Source organism: Aspergillus multicolor (assembly GCF_047715735.1).
Source record: "Aspergillus multicolor strain CBS 133.54 unplaced genomic scaffold BDW74scaffold_16, whole genome shotgun sequence".
NCBI lineage: Eukaryota > Fungi > Ascomycota > Eurotiomycetes > Eurotiales > Aspergillaceae > Aspergillus > Aspergillus multicolor.
The window spans coordinates 25313-43760 of NW_027395967.1; the positions used below are offsets into that span (position 1 = coordinate 25313).

At 54.6% G+C, this 18448-nt stretch overlaps 10 protein-coding genes across 10 annotated transcripts; 5 read left to right on the forward strand and 5 right to left on the reverse strand.

Annotated features, from left to right (window-relative positions):
• Positions 1-298: 298 nt before the first annotated feature.
• On the forward strand, positions 299-1519 carry BDW74DRAFT_31352 (uncharacterized protein). Its single transcript, XM_073732497.1, has 2 exons — positions 299-514; positions 565-1519. Exons 1-2 carry the CDS (start codon positions 360-362, stop codon positions 1442-1444), a joined length of 1035 nt encoding a protein of 344 aa, XP_073582706.1. The 5' UTR covers positions 299-359; the 3' UTR covers positions 1445-1519.
• A 304-nt stretch (positions 1520-1823) lies between these two features.
• BDW74DRAFT_168491 (MBL fold metallo-hydrolase) lies at positions 1824-2786 on the reverse strand (the record flags this gene model as incomplete). The annotated part of the gene is made up of 2 exons (XM_073726838.1): positions 1824-2236; positions 2303-2786. The coding sequence occupies 2 exons, from the start codon at positions 2784-2786 to the stop codon at positions 1824-1826; spliced, it is 897 nt and encodes a 298-aa protein (XP_073582707.1).
• Positions 2787-3499: 713 nt separating this feature from the next.
• Positions 3500-4130, reverse strand: BDW74DRAFT_179072 (voltage-dependent anion channel-domain-containing protein; the record flags this gene model as incomplete). Its single annotated transcript, XM_073729351.1, has 2 exons — positions 3500-3804; positions 3935-4130. The coding sequence occupies 2 exons, from the start codon at positions 4128-4130 to the stop codon at positions 3500-3502; spliced, it is 501 nt and encodes a 166-aa protein (XP_073582708.1).
• A 971-nt stretch (positions 4131-5101) lies between these two features.
• On the reverse strand, positions 5102-7011 carry BDW74DRAFT_31365 (SGNH/GDSL hydrolase family protein). Its single transcript, XM_073732499.1, has 3 exons — positions 6654-7011; positions 6064-6608; positions 5102-6012 (listed from the first exon to the last, which is right to left on the reverse strand). Exons 1-3 carry the CDS (start codon positions 6807-6809, stop codon positions 5469-5471), a joined length of 1245 nt encoding a protein of 414 aa, XP_073582709.1. The 5' UTR covers positions 6810-7011; the 3' UTR covers positions 5102-5468.
• On the forward strand, positions 7012-9843 carry aguA (alpha-glucuronidase). Its single transcript, XM_073732498.1, has one exon. The coding sequence runs from the start codon at positions 7215-7217 to the stop codon at positions 9744-9746; it is 2532 nt and encodes an 843-aa protein (XP_073582710.1). The 5' UTR covers positions 7012-7214; the 3' UTR covers positions 9747-9843.
• A 392-nt stretch (positions 9844-10235) lies between these two features.
• Positions 10236-10766, forward strand: BDW74DRAFT_154962 (uncharacterized protein). The gene is made up of 3 exons (XM_073724760.1): positions 10236-10326; positions 10378-10561; positions 10615-10766. Exons 1-3 carry the CDS (start codon positions 10312-10314, stop codon positions 10629-10631), a joined length of 216 nt encoding a protein of 71 aa, XP_073582711.1. The 5' UTR covers positions 10236-10311; the 3' UTR covers positions 10632-10766.
• A 61-nt stretch (positions 10767-10827) lies between these two features.
• Positions 10828-11730, reverse strand: BDW74DRAFT_168494 (uncharacterized protein; the record flags this gene model as incomplete). Its single annotated transcript, XM_073726839.1, has 5 exons — positions 10828-11011; positions 11082-11148; positions 11233-11378; positions 11454-11616; positions 11715-11730. 5 exons carry the CDS (start codon positions 11728-11730, stop codon positions 10828-10830), a joined length of 576 nt encoding a protein of 191 aa, XP_073582712.1.
• Positions 11731-13184: 1454 nt separating this feature from the next.
• On the forward strand, positions 13185-14110 carry BDW74DRAFT_31384 (glutathione S-transferase family protein). The gene has a single exon (XM_073732500.1). It carries the CDS (start codon positions 13392-13394, stop codon positions 14058-14060), a length of 669 nt encoding a protein of 222 aa, XP_073582713.1. The 5' UTR covers positions 13185-13391; the 3' UTR covers positions 14061-14110.
• A 145-nt stretch (positions 14111-14255) lies between these two features.
• On the forward strand, positions 14256-15874 carry BDW74DRAFT_168496 (MFS transporter; the record flags this gene model as incomplete). Its single annotated transcript, XM_073726840.1, has 4 exons — positions 14256-14413; positions 14462-15488; positions 15573-15693; positions 15744-15874. 4 exons carry the CDS (start codon positions 14256-14258, stop codon positions 15872-15874), a joined length of 1437 nt encoding a protein of 478 aa, XP_073582714.1.
• A 262-nt stretch (positions 15875-16136) lies between these two features.
• Positions 16137-18209, reverse strand: BDW74DRAFT_185723 (uncharacterized protein; the record flags this gene model as incomplete). The annotated part of the gene is made up of 1 exon (XM_073731091.1): positions 16137-18209. The coding sequence occupies exon 1, from the start codon at positions 17667-17669 to the stop codon at positions 16137-16139; it is 1533 nt and encodes a 510-aa protein (XP_073582715.1). The 5' UTR covers positions 17670-18209.
• Between the last annotated feature and the right edge of the window lie 239 nt (positions 18210-18448).

Sequence of the window (18448 nt, forward strand, 5' to 3'; positions counted from 1 at the left end):
GCAGGGAGAGTTCGTATATCTCTTGTGCTTACTGCCTGGCTCTAGAAAGGTACCTGATAGGCCAGGACTCGGTGACCTTCGGGGATAGAAGTCTGGCATCCAGTCCAGTGTGAACGGCGAACGATGTGGCGATTCTCCACCGCGCCACGAGCCTGACTGTAGCGTCAACGAAACGGCGTCGTGCAGCGAGCCTGGTTCATCTGCCATCATTCGCCGACGGCTCGGGGATGGACTCGGGGAAGTGAAAACGCGGCTGAAGTGGTTCATCATCCAAGACATATTAACCCCACGGACTGCTGCAAGCATCCATACCATGCCTGACAGTGTCTTGCCTCATCACAATTCTTGATTCCAGCACCATGACAGATCTGCTACCGTCAACAATCACTGGAGCCCTCTTCGGCGCCGCGCTCACCCTCTCAGGGGTCTACCTGCCCACCACCATCATCTCGCAAATGCAGCTCCAGGACTTTCACATGCTCAAGGTCTTTCTCACTGCGAGCTCCGCGAGCGCGTACGTCAATTCCCCGTAGGATCATATGAAACCCAGCTAACCTTGTCTAGGCTGGTCATTTCTTTCTACGAACGGTCCATCCAACGTTCCCTCGCTCGGCGACCCTCTTCATCGATCGGCTGGCTTGGGCGCTACGACGGCAACATCATTGGGGGCGGTTTGGTCGGCGCAGGCATGACCCTCACGGGCGCCTGCCCTGGAACCGTCCTCGTCCAGGTTGGTACGGGCATTTCGTCCGGCCGTTACGCCCTGCTCGGTGGCCTCTTGGGCGGTCTCTTGTACGCAGGTGTAGCCAGGTCTCTGGGCCGCAAACACGGGTCAGCCTGCACGGCGACCACCAAGCAAGCTGACACCACCCTCCCCGAAAAGCTAGGCATCAGCCCCAGGGCTGCCGCGGTGGCGTTCCAGGCAATGTGTGTCTCTTTTATTGGTGCACTCGAGTATCTCGCCCCTGGACACGCACAGGCAGCTGTGAGTCCTATTGTTGGTGGGATTATCATCGGGCTTGCGCAGCTGATGAGTCTGGCCATGACCAAGGCGCCCGTGGGCGTGTCAACAAGCTACGAGGATATCGGATGGTGGATGTGGAGCTTCCTCAGCGGGGGTGTCAGTGGCGGGTCGACAGAGTCAGCGACACAGAGGCCTGCGCTGCCGCTGACCAGGTCTGTTTGTTTCGCGGGTGGCATTGTAGCCAGTAGCTTTGTTGTGTCGCGAATGGTGGCTGGTATGGCGAGCGCGGAATCGCTGGCCATTGCGCCGTCGAGAGGGGTTTTAGGGGGGCTTATTATGGTGTTTGGTGCGCGGATTGCCGGGGGATGCACGAGTGGGCATGGCATTAGTGGGATGAGTATGCTGGGCACGAGCAGTATTATCACTGTGGCGTTGATGTTTGCAGCGGGGATTGCCCTGGCGATTGGGCTGGGTGCTTGATTCCATAGCTAGATTAATTAGGCACCATGGTTGTATGAGAAGAAGCTTTACTTGTTTATACCGCACATATGTTTTTATACATAATCCTAGGTAACTTGGAATCATTAGCATGGATGCTTGTTACCATAGTAACTTGCAAGTTCGTTTTGCCTTGAACGTCGGCAAAGGTAAGGAAATAGTAAGTTATTATCCATTAGGTAAGAAGCAAAGACTCGCCAGTGGGTATACTATGATAAAGTACCACAATCGATAGTGATTCATTGCTGATCTCTTTTAAAGCTGCTAACCACATGAAGATCAAGACCGGACTGGTATGGTAGGGATGAGCTTCAAAAGTTTTTATCCATATAAACAACTATACTAATCCCATGCCACAACCTTACCATACCTCCCCCTCAACCTGCAACGGCAGATGGATCAGCCTCTTTCCAGCCTCATCCGTCGGCCGCGGCAGCATGCCAGCCCGTATATTCATCTGCAGCGACGGATTGAGCAAATGGGGTTCCCGAAGGTTGGCGTCGCGCTGCTGACGTAGAGCCAGGAACTCGCCTTCCGTGACGGTGTCGTTGACAAGTCGGTTCCGCTCGCGGTGGTCGCGGACCGTCAGCCAGGGCACAGGTTCTTTGCGGTCCGGCTGTGGGTAGTCGTGCCCTGTCCAGATCTTTACGTCGTCCGGTAAGCTGAGGAGCTTGCGGGCGGAGGTATAGAGGTCCTGGGCGCTGCCGTTGGGAAAGTCACAGCGGGCGGTGCCGATGTCGACGTGGAAGATGGAGTCGCCGCAGAAGACGTTGTCTAGATCAATGAAGAGTGAGTGAGGACTATCAATAAAGGGAAAGAGGCCGTTCTAGCGAGTCGAACCTCCTATCATGTATCCGAGATGGTCTGGGGTATGGCCCGGCAGGTGCATGGCCTTTACCGTCAGCTCTCCAATCTGGAACGTCTCGTCGTCCTCCAATAGCCTATCGAAGACGCCCTTGTACTCCTCGGCAGAAATGCCAAACCTCTTCCCAAACAGCTGTTGCACCTGTGTGATGCGCTTGCCGATACCGATGGGCGGGCGGAATTGTTGTTTTTGGGAAAGGGAATGCGCCAGGTACGAGGCTGCGGTAAGGTGGTCTGCGTGCACATGGGTTTCGAGGATATGGGAGATGGTGTAGTCCTTGTCTGCGATGAGGGCAAGGATCCCGTCCGCGCTCGTGGTAGTCACGGTCTGGGTGGCTGCGTTGTAGTCGAGCACGGGGTCGATCACGACAGCAGTCGAGGTGGAGGAATCGGCCACGATGTATTGCCAGGTGCCGGTCTTGGAGTCGTGGATGGAGTGGAATGTAGGGTTTGGTGCCATGGTTAATAGCGTGTTCGTGTGCTTTTCTGTTTCTGGTAAACGGAATGTCAACCAGAGGGTGGCTGGGAGAAGGGCCTCATTTTGTCACGATATATAAAAATATATATTCCCATGTAGCTGCCTCAACCGAAAAGTCATACAATTGATGATATCCGGGGGTCCCCGTTCATTCGGCGACTCGGCAACTTCCAACTCGGGGACTGCTTTTGGATGTCAGCAGTGGGTCATTCATTGCTTGTCATTAGAACCCTCCTCTGATCTAAGGCGCCGAGACCTGACGATACTGTGAAGTAATAGGAGGGTTAGACCTACCGTCCTTAGGACCAAAAAGAATCGACATGGGAGGTCCTGCTCCAGCTTGAAGGTGCAGGTGGTGAAGACCCCCAAGGGGAAAGTCAATGCCCACCAGCCCATATTGAAGGGAAAGCTCCGGGCTTTAAGAATGATGACAACACAGCAAAGCCAGACAAGTCTAAAAGACCACTGCACATAACTATGCCGGGCGGAAAACCGACGCTGTACAGTACATGGCCGGCGATGCTTCCATCGAGCGTGTGCCTTGTGTGGAAACCATTCTTCGCAGCGGTGCCGAGTTCCTGGATTCTAAGGCAGCATGATTTTGTTTGTTAGCAAAACATTGTTTTTCCTGCCCCCATTGAGATGTTGACTCATATGGGAAGTTAGGGATCGGGATCTGAGGGTATCGACAAAGCTTACGCAAATCCACCCTGTCCAAAGGGACTCAGGGGAGGAAAAGCACTCAGCAAAACCGCCGTGAGGGGGTGTTTATAGATCATGAGCCGCTGCAGATAGATACAAGTGACCATCCAGGCGAACGGGGTATCTACGCCCCAGAGAATATACCCGGCAGCGATGGTGGCAAGTGCAAGCTGCGCGCTGGGCAGGACATCAGCGACAATGGCAGTTGAAGCAGCGGCGGCAACACACGACACGATGGGAAGCAGCCAGGCGGCAGTCGTCGAGGACAAATCTAATCCGTTGGCCCGCGTCGTCCTGCCTATGAATATGTTAGTAACTAGATGAATACTGCTCTCCATCACCGAGACAGCACAAAGACCGACAGTATAAACGGAATGCCAATGGCAATCACCACGGAGACGACGGCGTCGAATATCCAAACGACCCACCTGGGCAGACAAAATATGCCGCTTTATAGCCCCAGGGCTCCACGCAGACAAAGCAGAACATGTTGATAATCATCGCCAGACCCATTGGAAAGGTACCCAGAAACAACGACTGCACGGGGTGGCCGACCATCACCTTGACGACCTCTGGGTAGAGAATGTACCGCAGGAGGATATATTGCGTATATTGCGGCGCCATCCGACTTCATGTTTGGATTTCTCATTCAAAGCGCCTAGACTCTGCTCACATTAACAATTTGCGTCGGCAGCAGTGGCCCATGGCTGAGAACTGCGCTCGGTCATTGCTGGATAAACAGGACAGTAACAGCAATAAAACAAACACTAATTATAAAAGGCCCGTGAGGTTAAAGAATATACAAGCACAGTTCAAGTTAGCAAGAATTTCACCCTAAGTTACCATAACCTAGACAGTAGGAGAAGGAATCCACCGGAACACACTCTTGCTGGGAAAGCAGATGGCTCACATGCACAGAACAAGGCCCGGATGGACCGCGATAGCTTCAATGAGCACTCTAGGTTTCAGACGAGAAGCCTCAGCCATGGCAGATCGGCGGGGACTTTGCAGATCGGCGTCTTCAGGGCTTTAACCATCGATTCACTGATACTTCGCACCGAAGTCCGCAGTCGCCTTCGAAATCTAAACATATCCAAGTCCTGTCATCGCCTTGGAACTCATCTGTAGAGAGCGCGGCATCATCTCTAACTAACCCATACCTTTAGGTCATTTGCATTAGTGCCATCGCTCCCCAGAGAGTCTCCCCAGTCCCCGCCAGCGACCAGTATTTCAGCCTGGTCGGTTTCGGGCGCAAGATCACGACCACCAGTGCCGATGCCCAGGTCTGGTCCAACCGGGGCCTGGCCCGGGTGTACCTGGCCTGGGTGTACGTACTCGTTCAACCATGTCGAAGGCGCCACATCCATCTGATCGAGATGTCGCCCACACCCGCGCGGGGCATGAATGCCGCAGATGCCTTCCGTGACCTCGTTCCTGATGCTGGCCACGTCCACCACATGCCCTCCCATCTTGATATCCTTGTGGGTGACTGGCGCCGCTCCATCACTTCGAACTACAAGTCCACCCTTGCAGACGACAAGAGATGGCGGAGAGGGGTGGGGATAATACATTCCATCTCACGCCCGGATCAAGGATTGTGGTGCTAGAATAAACTATTAAGAATCGAACAAGTAAAGCTTGATCGACATGCACTGCATTAGCCTGGGAGAGCCTATAGGTATTACTAGTATTTCTATATTTTGGTAATAGAAAATAAAATATCCCAGGGATAAATATACCTAGAGTATGTCGGGTAGGTAAAACCCAGACGCCGGGATAGCGATTGTACTTCTAGTATACCTCCACGTAACCATCTAGTGCAGCCAGCCGTACCTTGTAACCTGGGTAAAGGTGTGCACAACAAGGTTGCAGTTCACCCTGCTGAACTGCTAATAAGCAAAGGTTCCATACATTCAAAGACAGGCTGCATTGTAGCGACGTTGAATACCACCAACCAACTACCTATAAAAAGATCCCCAGGTCAAACCTCGCCGCCAGCTCCCGATAAGCCGCTGGGTTTGGATGCAAGTGATCGCCCGAATCAAACTCCTGCTTGAGGGTATCCCCATCCCCGATAAACGATGCAAAGTCGAGGGTATGGTCAAAGGGGCTGTCGTTCAGGATCCACTTGTTGATCTTGACTCTCGTCGCCTCGCGCGCAGGATCCGCGTACTGACTTCCTCCAAATGGTGTGATTGTCGCGCCGACGGTGATGAGTCCGTGCTCCTTACAGTCGCGGATTATCCGCGTGTAGGCATTGACTAACCTGTTGAACAGGTTGGTCTGGGTCTTCCCGGCTGGATCGGAGACCCCGATGTCGTTGACGCCCTCGAAGATCAGTACATACTGTACGCCTTTCTGTTCGAGGGCGTCGCGCCGGTACCGTTCCAGCAGCGGTGGGCCGAGCCCCCCAGCGAGAACTGCATTCCCGCCTGCGGCTTCATTGTTAATCGCGATATGGGATAGGTTGCTGTGTTGGAGCCGCTCTGCTAGAGCATCGGGCCATCTGTAATCGTTAGCTGGACCTTGAACGACATGCACTGCCGCCTGTGCTTACCTGTTATTTTGATTGTCATCGCTGCCTCGCCCGTCGGTGATACTGTCGCCGAGGATGACAAGACCCGAATAGTGCTTCGGGGTCCACGCTTCCACGGCGCTGATATAGTACCAATGCACAATGCTGGCCTCTGTGATTGTGGGTGCATTGACGCTATTACCACTTGCCATCCACGACGTCGTCCGACTGCCGGGGTGTCCGGTGATGTTGGCTCCTGCCTGTCCTTCCTCGATGTATATAGTAATGGCAACGTTTGACAGCGGGGGGATTTCATAGTCGATTGGATCGGAGTAGGCAAGGCCGCCGGGAGAGATGCTCACAGATTCGTCGCCATCAAACGTTAGGCGCCGAATTGTTAATGATTCAATTCCACCTGTGCCCGCTTCTCCGCCTTCCGGTACAGCAATCGATGCAGCAGTTATGGGCAATTTTGTTAGCCCGAAGATGTTAGAAAATTGGAAGCGTAAGCGTTGAGCTCCAATGGAGATGCGGACGGTCTGGCGCAGAGTCGCGTTTTGGAACTGGTACCCAGTGTCTGCTCCGCCCTGGCTCAGATTAGATGCGGAGGAGCCTGGTGAGGTGGGTCTTACAAAGGGGCTGGGAGGCAAGTTGGCAGGCTCGACTTCTTGAGGCATTGCAGTCCAAGTCGCGAGCCAGTGTTTACCATCGCCTTGCAGATCATAAGGCGTGGCCGTTGCCGGCCCGAACCAGATGGCGCATGCCAACAACAGTATGACAAGCATCATGGCGCCGAGAACCTCTGGCGCGATCCTGCAAATGATTCCTGTTAGTCATTTCTAACGGCCTTTATAGTTGCAGGATCAGACGGAGGATGCTCCGCGATAAGTCCACTTTTGTTTGCGGGGTACTTCAGGCTAAATCGAGCTTGTAATGGCGAGGATTGAACATACTACATGGCCCGCCTTTAATGCTACCCCGCACTCTAGCATGACGAAGGCAAATATAGCCTGAATCAATACATACCCGAGCTGCCAAATACACAGGAAAGATCGTCCCATCGGGCGTTGTCCGGGGCGCATTGGCGTTGTCGCAGTGGCACGACTGCGCGCGCGTGAGTATGCTCAGGTTTAAAAGCCGAGAGACGCCGTTAGAACCAAATCTTGACTGTCTTATTCTATCGCACATTCATCATGCGAGGTCTTCTTCCTTTGATTGCGATTTTTGGCCTTGCCGTCGCTGAGGACGGTCTGGCAGCCTGGTTGCGGTATGCGCCAGTCCCCAACGCAGTATCCTACCTCGAACACTTACCGTCGGTAATCGTGCCTCTGAATGCAACAGAAGGGGGCCCAGTGCATACGGCTGCTCAGGAACTAGAAAAGGGCATTGGTGGAATTTTCGGCAAACAACTCACCATCGAAGCGGACGTCAAGACTCGTCCAGCGGTGACTGTGGGTACGGTCAATGCACACGCGGAACAAGGCGGCGATGTCTCTAGTCTACCTGATCTCATCGAGGACGGGTTTCACCTCCAGATTTCAGGCGGCAATGTCCTCATTCTTGGACAGAATGAGCGCGGTGCCTTGTACGGAACATTCCAGTACCTTGAGCGACTGGCCCAAGGAGAGGTCTCGGATACTTCCTTCGCATCCAATCCTGATGCACCGATCCGATGGGTAAATCAGTGGGATAATCTGCAGGATGGCGGCACGCACGGGAGCGTGGAGAGAGGCTACGGCGGTGACTCTATATTCTTCTGGGACGGTCGTGTGCGTGAAGACCTGACGCGCGCGGGACAGTATGCGCGCCTGCTGGCATCGATCGGGATCAACGCGGTCGTCGTCAATAATGTCAATGCGAACGAGACGATCCTGACGGCGGAGAATATGGACGGCCTGGCGAGGATTGCCGATGCCTTCCGTCCGTATGGGATCCAGCTCGGTCTGTCCTTGAACTTTGCGTCGCCTCAATCGCTAGGGGGGTTAGATACGTTTGATCCCCTAGATGAAGAAGTCGTCACCTGGTGGGAGGACATCACCGATCAGCTTTACGCAAGAATCCCCGACATGGCTGGGTATCTAGTCAAAGCCAACTCTGAAGGCCAACCGGGCCCTTTCACCTACAATCGAACGCTGGCCGATGGAGCGAATCTCTTTGCTCGAGCTCTACAACCCCACGGCGGCGTCATCATGTTCCGCGCATTTGTCTACGACCACCAGAATCTCGATGAGACGTTGGACTGGAAAGCTGACCGGGCCAATGCGGCCGTGGAGTTCTTCAACGGCCTCGACGCCGAATTTGAGGATAACGTTGTCATTCAGATCAAGAATGGACCGATTGACTTTCAGGTCCGTGAGCCGGTTTCGCCGCTCTTCGCCCACCTAGCTCAAACGGCCAGTGCGGTCGAGCTCCAGGTCACACAGGAGTATCTCGGACAGCAGTGTCATTTAGTGTATCTGGCGCCGATGTGGAAGGAGGTGCTCGACTTTGATCTGCGCGTTGACGGTGAAGACTCGGTTGTTAGCGATATCATCAGCGGTAAGCGGTTCAATAATACGCTCGGTGGCTACGCGGGGGTGGTGAACGTCGGTCTGAACTCAACCTGGCTAGGAAGTCACCTGGCCATGTCGAACCTCTACGCCTACGGCAAGCTCGCCTGGGATCCGTCTTCAGACTCGGTAGAGATGCTGCAGAAATGGATTAAGATGACCTTCAGCCACGATCAAGAAGTTATCGACGTCATCACCCAAATGTCGATGGAGTCCTGGCCCGCATACGAGGACTATACGGGAAACCTAGGTATCCAGACCTTGACCGACATCCTCCTTGGGCACTACGGCCCCAATCCAGCCTCGCAAGACGGCAACCCCTGGGGCCAGTGGACACGCGCAGACGCCGACAGTATCGGGATGGACCGCACCGTGTGGAACGGGACGGGAAATGCGGGCCAGTACCCAGAGGAAGTGTATGAGATGTACGAGAACATCGAAACAACGCCCGACAACTTGTTGTTGTGGTTCCACCATGTGCCGTACACCCAACTCCTCAAGAGCGGCAAAACGGTGATCCAGCACTTCTACGACGCTCACTACCGGGGAAGCGCGGTCGCTCAAACATTTGTCCCGCTCTGGGAGAGCCTCGAGGGCAAAATCGACGAGGAGCGCTTCGACCATGTGCTCTTCCGGCTGGTGTACCAGGCCGGCCACTCCCTCGTCTGGCGCGACTCGATCACGACTTTTTATTTTGACAAGTCGAGCATTCCCGATGAAGCCGACCGCGTTGAAAACCACCCGTATCGTATCGAGGCTGAGGACATGGAGCTGGACGGGTATGAACCGTATCTCGTGAGTCCGTTCGAAGCGGCGAGTGGCTCGTACTGCATAGTCACGGCAGACAACTCGACGGAGGGCCGCGCATCGGTAGCTTTGACGGTGGAAACTGGAACGTACAATATCGCGGTGAATTACTTTGACCAGGCGATCGGGAATTCAACGTGGCAACTGCTTCTGGACGATGACTTGGTGGGAGAGTGGAAGGGCGATCTGGAATATATTCTCGGTCGGGCACCGTCTCCGTACATTGACGGGCAGACGGCGACGCGGATCACGTTCAAGAATATCTATCTCGAGGGTTGGAGTACACTGACCATTGTCGGAGTACCGGATGGCAAGGAACCGGCGCCTGTCGATTACATTTCGATTCTGCCACAGGGCGTCATCGACTGAATTCGCAAAGGCCGACCGGAGGAAGAGGGCGAAGGGAGCGGGGAGACAAGTCATGTGATGATGGACGGCAGAATGGCTGCGTCATGTGATATTGCGGGGTCTAGGCTCAAGTGGTTAGCTTCGTGGCGGTCATGGTGATGTCACTATTTTGAGCAGCTGATGACGTAGTTGCTTTCCTGTACCTTGCGCAATAATAGTGGCCTGCGTCAAGAACATGGCAGCAGTGCAGATCAATATCAGCCGCAGAGGCGATATGGAGTCATGAAACATAGCCAAGTTCAAGCACTGGTCGGTAACTGAGCCGTTGAGGAGGGATGACGTTGGCGGCCAGGGAGCGTCGTCAGGACCCTGCTAGTCTGGACTCGGAAACCAGGCTCGCGATCTTGTGAAGGCCGATCATGATGACGATCGAATGACGACCGCAGCACCTTCCCCTCAACATAAATAGCAGCTGGAGGACCCTCGACTTCTCTCCCTCGTCATCACAACAAACACTCTCACACTACAGTCCACAACAGCTCAACTCTTCAAACCACTTTCAATCAAACCACTTCCAACTTTCGCAATGGAGACCGTCAAGGTGAGCTTCTCTGCTTTCAATCCTGCAGCATCTCGAACTAACACCTCTCAGAACGCCGTCAACTACGTTTCCGAGTCCGTCCAGGGAGCCGGTGCCACTGCCTCCAAGGAGACCAACAAGAACGTCGCCAAGGACAACGACGCCTCCCTCACCTCCCGCGCCACTGCTGCCAAGGACGCCGTCGTTGACAAGAAGGACGAGAAGTCTCACGATGCTAAGGCTGATGTCCACAAGGGTACGCTCTTCCGCTCGTCTTGATAACCTTACACGATACTAACGTTGGAATAGAGGCTGCTAAGAACTAAGCGCCCCCACTCGACTGCCTCGATGACTTGAGAACAGGATTCTTCACTCATCACTGATGATTCACGGAGGTTCATGAATTCGTTTCGCGACTGCTCATGTACATATACCCTATGAAGAAACGATTTTAACTCATACTGTGTTCCATTGTAGTTTGTAGCTTTCTCTTCTGTGCCTGCCTAGATACACTTTTATCCCCTAAACGCACCGCGCTCCATCAACCAGAATCTCGACTCCGCTTATGATAGAGCTGGCGGGCTCTGCAAGGGAGAGAGCGACGTTGGCGACATCCGACGGCTCGACAAGACGTCCGATTGGAATCGCCTTGGACTTGGCCTTGATGATCTCCGCCGGCACCGGCCCGTCACTGATACCCATTAAACTAGTTCAGCAGAGGCGTATTCCCCGAAGTCAGACAGATGGTGTTGAAGCGCAGCTGGTCTCGAGCAAACTCCAAAGCCATGGACTTGGTGGCCGACGAGACCCCGGCCTTGGTGGCGTTGTACCAGGTCTGCGTGGCTCCCGACCCGGTCGGATGGCATTCTCGCTCCAGATCATGACCGTCGATCCAGGGCCGTCATTCTTCATCTCCGGCACCAGGACCTTTTGGGGCAAGGTAGACGCTGCGCACGTTGACGTTGGAGAGGCGGTCAAATTCCTCGACGGTCATGTCCAGACCAGATTTGCTAGGGTACGACCAGCCGGCGTTGTGGACGACAATCGAAGGTGCTTTCCCGAATTTCGCGATGCTTGTTTGCAGCAGCAGTATTTAATCAGCACAGTGTAGTCAGCTAGAGATTGGTAAACTTGCGGCTCGTTTCCACGTCAATTCTTCGTCCACGGGGGCTGTGATTCGATACGCCTTGTCCTCGGGGAAGCCATCAACAGGACCGTCGACAGCTTGCAAGTCCAATCCCAAAACCAGTGCTCCTTCGCTAACAAAGGTCTTGCGGATGCCTCGTCCGGACCCTTGGCCGGAGGCGGACACTGCGTAGAGCGATAAGTAGGGTTGAGAGTTCTGGTGCGATACATTGCTAACCGTGTCAGTAGTCAGTGGGAATGGTAATTTGAATCGCCTAATATACCTAATACATTATCCATCCCTTTCTGGAGGATCGCTTGCCTCAACAGATATGCCTATCGGGTCACAGCTGCCGCACCTCTCCAAGTCCCGGCCCGCGATGGCGATGCATAGCCATCCGACGCACTGACGATTAGTCCCAGTCCACCTCTTCAACCTTCTCTGCTCCTCCCTTCCTCATCGTCCATACCATATCCTCTCGGCCCGTCAGTATAGCAGCTCACAATGGCGCCGTCAACGACGACCCCGTCCGACCTCGACCGCGCTTCTGTACGAGTGAGCGAGCTCTTTCGCTTGTCTAGCAATCTGCTGACATCTAATCCAGAGCATGTTTGCAATGTCGCTGGCTGGTCTTGCACCGTCTCGACCGCTGCAACTGCTGCATAGCAACTGACGCCAGCTGCCTCTTCGCTCAGCCCAAGAGGGCCAGAACAAGGCCTCAGCCGTAACTCTGGTCCTCTAAGGCGTGAGGAGAGCCCTCTCTAGGACTGCGACGAACCGTTGATACATGATCTTGTCGTGGATGGCCGCTCTCCAGTCCATAATGATGCCACCCACTTGCCGCAAACCCCGTCCTCCACCGACCAGGGAGCGAAGCCCTCTGCTTCGAACAAACAACATTTGCTTGTCCATCAGCTTCCCGTTAATATGAATACGACTCGTGCAAGAATTGTTGCGGCGCTAAGGGCCTTTAATGGCAAGAGAGGATCGCCCTTCACTTTCATCTCCTCTCAGAACGGGTCGCTGTTTGGGGACCGGAATGACTTGGTCGTGCCTGCCTTGGACGACCTTCAGCGACAGCCTGAGCAGCACGACGGTGATAAATGGATGGCAGCGCGGCGCAGAAGAACCTAGCAGGCATTGTTTTGGCAGGACCAACAGCAAATTGTTTTCTTTATGCCAACATACGTGTATCAGACAGATAAAGAGACTTCCACATAGCGAGGGCTACAGAGGTAATTCGGACGGTGCTGCAATACAAGCATCACGGACGCTGGCTGATGGTATTGGTAATCAGAAAGACTCCATGATCAGTCAGAAGAATGGGCTGAGGTCGACGAAAATATACATGGACAATCAGGAACACTTGCTGCATGGAGACCCTCTCTGGGGACAGCGTAGGCAGTCACAAGAGACAGTACATACAAGAGTACATCATCCAAAACTACACTTTCAATCCAAGCCATACAAGAGAGCGAAGTACCTCACCAACTCTGCCGGGCGACCGCGTCCGTCGACCCCAGTCTCTGCAACTCTCTTCATGTAGAACAGACAGCTAACTGACAAGTAGTACTCGGATATGAACCAAGCTGATTACTTGCTATCCATCTCTGCATCTCACCCACCGAGCCCTCTACGGATGTCCCTTCAATGAGCGCTGCCCACCACATCGCTGTCGTGATATCTATCTGGTACTTTGTTATAGGAAATAGTCGCTATATTAAGGCCGATGGTTCCCTAGATGTAAATGGTGGCCAGAGGCCGTCAACCTATCCATGAATGGATACGCCGGCCGGGGTCTACCATCAATGATCGGCGAAGCAGTTAGAAGGTCGGCGACTGCAGCCCACCAAGATATCTTCAACATCATAGACTTAAATTGACGGATGGATCTTGTCCAGCTGGTCCATGGCAAGCTCTCTTTACTTTTTCCCGTCGTTTTATCCACTCGTCAAAGACAATGCGACCGATAAAACTCTACTCGCACCCAATCGGGCCGAACCCCTGGAAAGTCGCCATCATCCTATCAATCCTCAAAGTTCCCTACGAGACACTGATGGTGGACTTTGCCGATGTCAAGAAGGCGCCCTACCTCGACCTTTGTCCCAATGGTCGGCTCCCGACCATCGTGGACCCTAACAAGGGGATTACCCTGTGGGAATCCGGTGCCATCGTCAACTACCTTATTGAAACCTATGACCCTAGCCACCAGCTGAGTTACGATACCTTCCCCGAGCGCTACCAGTTGCAGCAGTGGCTGCATTTCCAGGTGTCTGGGCAGGGGCCGTATTACGGTCAGCTTGGGTGGTTCCAGCGACAGCCTGAGCGGTTGCCGCTTGCGATTACCCGCTATATGGAGGAGATTAGGCGGGTGATGGGGGTGCTGGAACGGGCATTGGATGGCAAGGAATGGCTTGTTGGGGAGAAGTGCACGTTTGCGGATCTGTGCTTTGTCCCGTGGCAGGAACTGGTGCCGTTTATTGTGAAAGACGAGGAGAATGTGCAGCAATTGGCGGAGCAGCATCCTAATGTGCAGGCGTGGATGGCCCGGATGAAGGCCAAGTCCGAGGTGCAGCAGGTGTTGGAGGAGAAGGCGAAGGCTATGGAGGAGGCATTCAAAAGGGCGTAACTCGATAAGGCCTCCAGGGGCTGATGTCGCCGAATTAGTGGGCCTTTTGTACTTAGTTCGTCCGGCCTTCCCGGTCATGGACTCATTCGTTGCAAGCCGATTATCCGTTCTATCTCCGTTCTTGCCATATATAAGAACAGAATTAGCCCCGCGAATATGGTATGAACAAGTACACTGCCCTCTCCTAATCTCACCATGGAACCGGTCAATCTGGAACATGCTAAGCCCATCGCGGTGCCCAGTGCCTCGACAGAACTCCCCAAGTGGGACGTTGACCCGGCCAATGCGCAGAACTGGAGTCTGCCCAAGAAACTCTACAACACTGCAGTGCCATCCGTTCTATGTCTTCTCATGTCGGTGTTCATACAGCAGCAATTTATACCGTTAACTAATATCTACAGATCCTTCTCCCTTGCCATCTACTCACCCTCTCACGGCCATGTGCAAGCCGCCTTCCATACCTCCCCGACGAAATCGCTCCTCCCCTTTACCATGTACGTCTTCGGACTAGCATTCGGACCCGTCATCGCTGCCCCGATCAGCGAGACCTACGGTCGGCGTTTTGTATACCTTGTTATGACACCATTGGCCATGCTGTTTGTTCTTGGTGCCGGCTTCTCGGACAATTTGGCTTCTCTCGCGGTGTGCCGCCTGCTCGCAGGATTGTTTATCTCGGCACCACTGGCGGTTGGAGCTGGAACCATCATGGACACATGGGATGGACCAGCAACCGGTCGCGGTGTGATGATCCTCATGACTCTTGCCTTTATGGGTCCCGCCATTGGATCCCTGGTCGGAGGTTGGGTGGCGGAATACAAGGGCTGGCGCTGGTCACAATGGACTACCCTGTTCCTGGGAGCAGGGTGCTGGGTCTTCAGCATGGGCGCAAAGGAGACCTACGCGCGTCCGATCCTTCATCGGCGCGCCATCAAGCTCGGAATCCCCCCTCCTCCAAGCCCGATCCCGAAAGGGATGGCTGGCGTTCGCGTGATGCTTACAGTGACTCTGGCCCGGCCGGTCTACATGCTCGTGACCGAGCCCATTGTGGCCTTGTGCTCGCTCTACTCCTCCCTCAACTTTTCAGTACTCTTCTGCTTCCTTGCTTGCGTACCCCTTATCTATACCGACGTGTACGGCTTTACCCCGGGCCAGTGTGGACTCGTCTTCATCTCGCTAGCACTGGGATGTGTCATCGGCTGCTTTGGTCTGCTGGGGACGGACCATTCCACAATGCTTCTTCACCGACGACGCCATCCAGATGGAGTGGTCCCGCCGCCTCCCGAACGGGTTCTATGGGCGGCCATGTTGGGCGGGCCCTTGATGCCGGTAGCCTTGTTTTGGTTTGCATGGACGTCCACCTCGCACGTCCACTGGATGAGCAGCATTGTTGCCATTGGCCTTTTCGGCTGCTCCAATATCATGGTTTTTGTATGTGGTCCCACCTCTTTTCCTCTATTCCCATTTTCCCTTGCTCTCCAAGGAGAGAGTTTCCTCTAACCATTATCACAACAGGTCTCAACAGCGCTCTACCTGACGCGGGTCTATGGCCCACAGTTTGGGGCTTCGGCACTGGCCGCCAATGGCCTTCTTCGATATGGCATCGGAGGCTCGTTCCCTCTTTTCACCTTGGCTAGTGAGTCATTCTTTCCCTTTCAAGTACTTCATCTCGCTGACCAGCCCTAGTGTATCACAATCTTGGCTATAGCTGGGCGTCGAGCTTGCTGGCGTTTCTGGCCTTGGGCTTTGCGCCTCTTCCTTGGTTGTTCTTTTACTGGGGGAACAAGATCCGGAAGCATAGTGCTTATACATCGTGAGGCAACGGAGAAGATGCTTGTAGGGTTTGTTTATAGTACTGTGCATTCTATTCTCCGATAATATCCTGAGTCTGTTCCCAAAAATCGGTCTGCGTTTTCCACATCAACTTAGGTCTGGCCTCTTCCGAACCTCAACAAGGGCAACCAAGTGAGAATACGTAGCTCTGTCCTCTCCCTCCCATAGATGTGTGAGAATGCCATCCAAGAAGTTGTCAATAACGTACCATACACCCAAACTCCACCATAGTCCTATCGCTACCCATTACATGAGTTCAATACATTCCGCCTTCCCTGTCCCCTTCTTCTCCCCAGCACTCTCCTTCACCATCCCGCCCTGACACCGATACCCCCCAAACGCTTGTGCCGCCACCCCCTCCGCAAACATCTCATCAATCTCCTCCAGCGACCGCTGCTTCAACTCTGGCACAAGGAACCACACGAACACCGCCGCCGCCACCGAGAACCCGCCGTAGATAAACGCCACGCTGCCCCCGATCGCCGCCTGCGTGTACGGGTTCACAAAGACGATCACCAGGCCCGTTCCATAGGCCGCGAACCCCGCAAGGCTGACCATCTTCTCCCGCACCGGGCCTGCGGGCGGGACTTCGGCCGTCAACACCCATGCCAGCGGGCCCCAGGTGCTCTGGAACGTGAAGAACCATAGCATCAGCATGACGACGGCCCCGATTTGCATGCCGTAGTTGTCTGTTGGGTGAGCGGTCAGACCGCCGATCGTGAGCATACACGCGCTGAGCATCGCGGCCGAGAAGAAGAGCACGTATCGCCGGCCTAGCTGGTCGGTGATGGCTACGCCGACGAGGTTGCCGACGATTCCGATGACGTACACGATCACTGACATGAGCAGGACCTGCCGGAACCCGATCTGCTGGAGGAAGACGGCTTGGTAGTTGGCTACGAAAGAGATCCCCTGTGCTTGTTGGAAGATTTGGGCCCCGACGGCGATCACGGTGCGGCGGAGATTCACGCGGTCTGTGACGCATGCGGACCAGGAGGACGCGGATGCGTAGTCCTGCGATTGGAGCTGGTGCTGTTGTTGCTGGTGGAGGAGAGCGATCTCGACCTGCGCGTCGGGATGGGAGATTGCACGAAGGCGAGAGAGGCTGGCCGCAGCCTCGGCAAGACGACCGCGTCGCATCAGCCAGTAAGGAGATTCGGGGAGAATGGGCAGGCTGAGCCAATTGACGAAGGGGATAGCGATTTGGGCTACGACCACGGAGCGCCACGCCCAGTCTGTAGTGATGTGGCGGCAGAGGTAAACAATAAGGGCCGCCGCCAGCCCACCGACCATGAGGAAGGCATTATAGGCGCCGGCCATGACTCCGCGGAGGGCCTGGGGTGCGCACTCGCCCTGGTAGACCGGGATGACGTTGGAGGCAATGCCGCCGCCAAAGTAGACGATGACTTTGCCGACGAGGAACTGGGCGTAGCTGGTCTGGCAGGTGGACTCGATGATGACCCCCACGGTCACGACGGCCGACTGAATCCACAGGCTGTTCTTGCGCCCAAGGCGTTCGTTCAGTGGGGTGGCACACAGGAGGCCCAGGATGACTCCGGCAAACCCCAGACCCGTACCTAGGGACTGCTGTCGCTCGGTGAGCTCCCAGGCCTCTTTGTCGTGGCTGTAGGACCCAAAGTGGCTGGCAAACTGCTGCGTGCTCATGATGCTTGCCCACCAGCCTTGATCAAAGCCGAACCCTGCGGACGAGAGGGAGCCGAAGAAGGCTACGACCCATATCAGCCAGGGAGCCTCTCGTAAGGAGCTGGAGGCTGTCATGGTGGAAGGAAAGATTAAAAGATGTGTGATGACACAGTGCAAGAAAGAAAAGCTAGAAAAACACAGTTGGTCGTGCTTCCCAGGCCTATCCGAGTCTCTGTTCGTGTCGACAAAACGACATTGCGGGATCTTTATATACAGGCAATGTTGGGGTAGAAGCCCAGAAAGTTCATCATTCGTCCCGCCAGGGCTGGAGAGACGCGATCTGTCATTGTTACGACCTTGCCATGACCTACACTCCAACGTGGCAGGATCTTTAGCTTCTCCATGAAGGCAAGAATTCAGTCCGTAGGAGCCCTTGAAGCCGGTGGCGCTCAGCTCAATGGGGGAAAAGCAGGCGAAGGATTCATGGACTTGCCAAAAGCCTCTTCGGTCGGGTGCCTCCAGACTGCCTCATGCCCGGTTACTACCTTCCCTAGCAATCATCCATGGGGCAGGACAAATCTTGGGTATCGTGCCATCCTGGTCGGGGAAGCCGAGTGGACCCTCCTCCACCAGGTCGCCGAAATAGTGGAGAGAAGAGCATTTCGCTTAAAGATGCTGACTGAAGAGAATCGGAGATGGCCCCGATCATGGTCCAGTGACTTGTGCAAACCTGGCAAGATGGCGGAGTGTGCAATCGCTAGAAAGTGCAAGCAAGCAGAACTCTGGTCGGTGCATAGATATGGTAGATACACACCCTTAACAGCAACCACCTACACGCATCTTCCTCCCCTGATTCGACAATTGTACCTCACAAGCTGAGCTGCCGTCCATCGCTGGTAACTCTTGTTGCTCAG

Coding starts and splice junctions, on each gene's coding strand:
- BDW74DRAFT_31352 (XM_073732497.1), top strand. CDS start 360: ATGACAGATCTGCTACCGTCAACAATCACTGGAGCCCTCTTCGGCGCC. Junction 515..564: donor ACTGCGAGCTCCGCGAGCGC/GTACGTCAATTC, acceptor AACCTTGTCTAG/GCTGGTCATTTCTTTCTACG.
- BDW74DRAFT_31384 (XM_073732500.1), top strand. CDS start 13,392: ATGCGACCGATAAAACTCTACTCGCACCCAATCGGGCCGAACCCCTGG.
- BDW74DRAFT_31365 (XM_073732499.1), bottom strand. CDS start 6,809: ATGATGCTTGTCATACTGTTGTTGGCATGCGCCATCTGGTTCGGGCCG. Junction 6,609..6,653: donor ACTTGCCTCCCAGCCCCTTT/GTAAGACCCACC, acceptor AATCTGAGCCAG/GGCGGAGCAGACACTGGGTA. Junction 6,013..6,063: donor GATGACAATCAAAATAACAG/GTAAGCACAGGC, acceptor TAACGATTACAG/ATGGCCCGATGCTCTAGCAG.
- aguA (XM_073732498.1), top strand. CDS start 7,215: ATGCGAGGTCTTCTTCCTTTGATTGCGATTTTTGGCCTTGCCGTCGCT.